Source organism: Crocodylus porosus, unplaced genomic scaffold (genome assembly GCF_001723895.1).
Source record: "Crocodylus porosus isolate Cpor-Errol unplaced genomic scaffold, CroPor_comp1, whole genome shotgun sequence".
In the NCBI taxonomy this organism is placed as follows: domain Eukaryota; kingdom Metazoa; phylum Chordata; order Crocodylia; family Crocodylidae; genus Crocodylus; species Crocodylus porosus.
This window is the reverse complement of record NW_017728886.1, coordinates 127,505,063-127,511,245: the sequence shown is the minus strand read 5'-3', so window position 1 is coordinate 127,511,245 and position 6,183 is coordinate 127,505,063. Positions and strand designations below refer to the sequence as shown.

At 44.9% G+C, this 6,183-nt stretch overlaps 1 protein-coding gene across 5 annotated transcripts in view; it reads left to right on the top strand.

Moving 5' to 3' along the window:
- The window catches only part of DNAH5 (dynein axonemal heavy chain 5), a 294,998-nt gene that overhangs the window by 141,690 nt on the left and 147,125 nt on the right, over positions 1-6,183 (top strand). For all 5 annotated transcript variants that reach the window (XM_019541679.1, XM_019541689.1, XM_019541661.1 and 2 more), the window contains exon 30: positions 5,922-6,075. In XM_019541679.1, coding sequence (XP_019397224.1) covers positions 5,922-6,075 — 154 coding nt within the window. The remainder of the gene's footprint in view (positions 1-5,921; positions 6,076-6,183) is intronic.

Here is a 6,183-nt window from a genome sequence, read left to right as displayed (position 1 = left end):
CCCCCCCCCCCCCAAGCACAGGGTATTTTTGGAGGGTGTACTGTGCCCTGTCAAGCTTTTTGCCCCAGTGAGTCTTCCTTACAAGGGATTTCTGGCAGTTTTATTTTGATGGTGGCATTATTTTGGTTCTGGAGGGTCAATTTGACTGGGGTATTTTGCTCATTTAGGGAAGCTGAATGTACGGTTTACCCGTCATGGGGGTCCAGGGGGACGTTAATTTTGAACCGGTCCCCCATGGGAGAATCAAAAGTAACTGTGGTAATGGGCGATGAAGGACCAGGGGTAAGGGGTGGTGGAGTTGCTGGGGAAGCCAGCACAGTGGACGTAGCAGTGCCTGAGGCTGTGGGACCTGTGGGCGGTGGTGGGAGCGGGACCCAATGATTCAACAAATGGTCTTGGGGTGGATCATCTGGTGGTGGAGGCAAGGCTGGGTAGAGTCTAGCGGATATGGTGAACAAGGGGCAGACAGGGTCGGCCCTTGACACTGGAGAATTTTAACTTGATTCTGAAGGTGATCAATTTGTTTTTTAAATTTTTTCTTATTATCCTTATAGGAAGCCACACGGGTGCGCTTATGGGACTTTTTGGACTTGTTTTTCCATAGGTACCAGGCTTCCATTTGAACAGGGTGCTTAGTTTTGAAATTTTTTTGGAGGTGTTTGAGAATATGATGATCTCACGACCCATCTAAGGGCCAGTGCAATTTGGGGTCACCATTGGTATACCGGTTTTATTTAATTAAGTACAGTGTTGACCGGGGCCCATATTTCAGATGCATAAACCGGGCAGGATTCTGCGGCAGGTCCTTAGAGGTCCCGCTACCCATTGTCATTCCTAGGACTTACTGACACTGAAACAGGCAGGTACTCACCCTGGCCAGGGATTTTTTCAGAGCCAAACAGACGGATGGTAGATCAGAGCCTGGAGTGTTGAAGCTGCGGAGCCGAAGAACTGAGTTGAGGAGAGCCTTCTCGGAGCGATGGAGTCTAAGAGCCAAGATGAAGGTCCTACTCAGGGCGGTTCTGTGTGAGGATACATCTCGGACAAGTCCCCAAGATGATGTGGAAATTTAGACAGAATCACTGTTTGGCTATCAGAAGCGCTTTGTTTTGCATCGTCATGGGAGAACAGCAAGGGGAAGCTCATTCTTGATGAGAACAAAGCATAGGCTACTTTATATACTGACAAGTAACATACAGATCAACCCGCTCTGTAACATACTCTTGGCAGTCTGACAGTAACTCATCCTGGTGTCTTGCTGAACCAAGCGCGCTTTCTCAAGCTATTCCCTTGTAAACTTATCCAGAAGGCTGCTGTGTTGTTCACATTTGGCCTTCAGCTGCATCCCCCCCATCCTGTCCCAACAGTATACATTCCTTTCAGTACTTTTCCATTCTTCCTCATGTCCAAGGTCCCTCCATTCATAATGTCCATGGGAAATTACAAAGTCCCTCATTTGAACAAAACCGTGAGTTGATAAAGCTTTCAGTGAAGATGGTGAAGCTTCATTTGACTAATGGTTTCAGGCTTTCAGAACTACTGGATAAGCAAATGCCTCTGTACTACAGTTCTAGCACATACCATATGGTCAAACTACTTACTTCCCTATGAGTCTAAGAAAGGGTGGAAGAGACCTCGTAAGGTCATCTAGTCCAACCCTCTGCTGAAGGCAACGTTGTCCCTGTATAAAATGTCCCAATCAAGTGCCTGTCTAGTAGGGCTATGCAAAATTTTGGTTGCTGATTCGATTCAGAAGAGATTTGGCCTGATTCAGTGGCTGAATTCCTGAATACAAATTGAATCGGGAAACCAATAAAAAGGTCCAAATTGATTCAAAGCCTCCAAATCAATTAGGAAAATATTTGGAGAGTTGGGCAGGGAGCAGGGCCTGATGGGGTGGGGTGGAGGAGGAGCAAGGGGACTGGGGGGGGCCTCCCAGTCCTGCTGAGTGCCCCCTGACCCCCACCTGCTCTCCCATTCCCATCAATGGCTGCCCTACCTGGCCTCAGCACTTAAAAACCCCCCAACCCTCCCAAGATTTCCCGCCCCCCCCACACTCACCAGCAGCTGTAGTGGCCATTGGGGCCTCTGGGGGCTCATGGCAGAGTCCCCCCAGTGCAACATGGGGCACGGGGATTGCCCCCCTCCCCACCTGGCAGGAGCTGAGTGCTGGGGCTCGGTGGGGCAGTGATTAATGGGACTGGGAGAGTGGGCAGGGAATGGGGCCTGTTCAATTCGGAGATTTAGCCGATTCAGCAGTGGCCAAATCTCTGAATCGGATTCCACTGAATCGATTCGGGACAGTGATTTTAATCACTGAATTGAATCGCTGTCCCCTGAATTGGCTGAATTCAAAGTCAAAGCAAATACTAGCCACTTCTCACAGGCCTACTGTCTAACCTACTCTTGAGAATTTCCATGCTCAGAAATTTCATAACTTCTCTAGGTAGCTTGTTCTCCATCATAGTTAGAAAGTTACCCTTAATTGCCAACATAGATTTCCCCTCCTGCAGTGTGAGGCCATTGTTCCTAGTTCTGTCCCCTAAGGCCACAGAGAGAAGCCCAGCTGCATCCTTTTCTGTAATTGCCCTTCATGTATTTTGAAGGCTGTTATCAAATCTTCACTTCAGTCTTCTCTTTCCCAGACTAAATAACCCTAGTTTGTTCAACCTTTCCATGTAAATCTTCCTTCCCAGGCTCCTAATCAGTTTCGTCACTCTGGGCAGGATTCTTTCCATCTTGTCCACCTCTTTCTTGAAGTGCGGAGCCTAAAACTAGATACGATATTCCAGGCAAAGCCACCAGTGCTGAATTGAGTAGAAGAATCAATTACTTGATTTGCAAATAATCCTTCTGTTAATACAATCTGGTATATTCTTGGCTTTTTCACAACAAGAGCACACTGTTGACTAGTATTCAAATTATGGTCCACTGTAACTCCCAGGTTCCTCTTTGCAGTACTACAGCCTACCTAATCATTCCCAAGTCTGTATTTTTGCATGCAATTATTCCACCCCAAGTGCAGGATTTTGGTCTTGTCCTTATTAAATCTCATCTGACTGATTGCAGACCATTTCTTCAAGTTTTATATAGATCATTCCATATCCTTATGCTACACTTGAGAATGTCTACAACTCCACCCGACTAGGTGATGTCCTCAAATTTGCAAAGTGTGTACTCAATCCAATTGTCTGAATGATTAATGAAGATAGTAAACAGTACTAGACCCCATACAGATACCTGGGAGAACCTCACTTGATACCTCCTCCCAACAGCATTGAGCTATTGATGACTGCCTGTTAACATAATGATCCAACCAGTTATGTATACACATGACAATACTTTAATCTAGTCTTCATCTAGCAGTAGCTTTCCTGAGGAAGAAAAGGTTACTAGAACTAAAAAAGGAAAAATTGACAGACAATATGGAGCTCAAGAACTTTGGAATTCCAAGTAGGTGAGGCATTTGGAATTGCTATTGCATTCACTCATAGCTGGATAAGGAGATAAATCGTTCTCCAAAATCATATAATTGAATCACTCTGTGGCTAGGGACAGACATTGCACATAAACGGGTTTAAGTGATCAGGCAACTGGTTTAAACCTGTAACAGAACAGACATTCAGTGCGCATAAACCAGTTTGAAAATGGCTGAAACTGGTTTGAGATGCACCTGGTTGAATGTAGTATCAGAATTAACTGATTTGGGTCAAACCAGTTTATGCAATGTCTGTACTAGACCCCTTCTGGTTTAAGTTAAATCGGACTCTCCCAGCATCTCAGTTGCTTAGCAACTTTGTGTGGGGCTCTGATCTCTGCGCCAGCCATCAAGGCTGGCCCTTCCTCTCTGCTCCCTGGTTGTAGCTCTGGTAGAGACTGCAGACATCTGCCTGGCTTCCTCCTGCTCCCCCCCCCCCCCACTCCCTGCTCAAACAGGGATTTCCCCTCTCTCCTCTGCCATGTGCAGGCTCCTCTCAGCATTAGCTGTCATGCCATATGCTGGCTATGCTCAGTGCTGTGGGAGACGGGACAAAGGCAGACAGGACAGTACCAGCTTAGGGATTTTTAGAGCTAATGAACTGGTAGATTGTAATGTCCCTCTGCTCCTTCCAGTGGAAAAAAATGTTTAGAAAAAGCTCAAACTAATGAGAGAATCTGTTTTGCTGATGGGCTGATAAATGCTAACAACTCCCTGCTATGTAATTGATGCTGTGTTATCAACAGTATAGGCGGGGAATCCCTCCCTCCCTAATCGGAGGATTCTGTTTTGAGGCCTGGCCACACCTCCCCCCAGCTCAGCAGTGAAGAAGGGGGGGGAGGAAAGCTCTAGCACCCCTCCCCCCCCCCCCAGCTTCTAGCCTGAGCCACTGAAGGCCTGTGCCTGGGTTTTGTGAGCCTAGAGGGGGATCTCTATGCAGTTACAAACCAGTTTATCTTAGCCAGGTTAGACTAACCTGCAAAGATTGAATCAATTTAGTCTTAGGCTTTTTGAATGTCTGTCCCTAACCTACGAGCTCCTCTACAGAAAAATGTTGTTACCTCAGCTTTAATGACAAAGGCCCTGAGACCTTGCTGGGCTCACCAGACCCCAGTTGTCTGTCTTGCTTGGTGCAGGGGGGCTGGACTCGATCTTCTGAGCTCCCTTCCAGCCTTACAATCTATGAATATGTTTTGGCACTGGATTTATGACCCAGATACCTTGTTCCAGGTGGACCCAAGCCCTCAGGTTGACCACAGATATTTTATTTGATAATAGGTAAGTTTTATTGATATGCAGTGATAGCAAGTAAGAATAATGCAGGCAAGGGAAACAACTAACACCCCCTTTAAGTCCCCACGCTGTTTATTTCGGATTTACCAGTCCTAGGGTTGTTATAGAGGGAAGGTGCCTTTGGCCCGTACACAAGATTCACCTTGTGATATTTTTTCTTGAATATTAGATGTCAGCAGCTTGTAGGTTGAGGGCCGAGTCCCCACCCAGTGGGGTGGATGAGATGCGCTGGTGGTGTGCTCTTTGTCCATGGTGACCTTGAGTTCCCCCCTCAGGGACCCTTTGCTGCTCTGAAATTCCTTCTTTTGCTTCCTTTTGCCCCTCCTGATGACTCTTCATCTCTGGGTACCATTTGGTTTCCTTGTGGTTGTTATACTGTTCACATTTTGTCCTATCAGCATATTCCTTTGTTTCAACAAACCCATTACATGGACATATCTTAATTTGGTCATTTACTGATGTTTTAATTTAGTCCATTCAGCAAAGTGGAAATCCCAAGGGCTTTGCAGTTGGTCACTGTGACCTGGCCACTGCAGCAGAGTCCCTTATCTGTTATGGAACAGCTTCCCAGCCTGTCTGCTGGCTTCAGACACAGTGGGCCTTGAATTAAACTTTGTCACAAACAGACTTTTAGCAGTCAATTAACTCTTGCTGGTTCCCCTGGACCATTGTTTTAATGTAATATCTATTTTACCTACAAACCATTTTCTAAAAGCAAACTTCATTTTCTAGCCATTAGCCTGGAGAGAGTATTAAACTGAAGTACTAATGCTACAAGGTTATGTTGACAGAGATGCCTTGTTCAACTTGTGAGTCTGTTGCTTCTGTGGCAGCACTAGATCACATTGTGGTTTCAAGAAGATTCAGGAACAATGTTGGGTAAAACTTCCCAAAGCATAATATCTCTAAAAGCATATTTCATTTATTTTCAAACTCTGTAAATCCACTTTTGTACTGTGATATGTGTTAATTAAATCACTGAAGTTATGCTTTAGCCAGAGTTGGTTACAGTGCAAAAATTCAGTGCATTTAAGGTGGTGTGTCCCATTTATCATAGTGAGTATTTGATGCTTAAAATGCTGTAGATGCTTTTTTTTTTTTATTATTATTCTTTACAAAAATACATAATGGAAAAATGCTTTTGTTACAGGTACAACACACCATTCAAGGCACAGATTCAAAAATGGGTACACTACCTTTCCAACACAACAGACATAATTGAAAACTGGATGACAGTTCAGAATTTATGGATTTACTTAGAGGCTGTTTTTGTAGGAGGTGACATTGCAAAGCAGCTTCCAAAGGTTTTTGAATGACTTTTTAAATACAATTTACTAAGTATTTAAACGATTTAATTAAATAGTGACAGAGAACCATTCCTGATCTGCAGATTTTACAATTTTTGCCAAGTC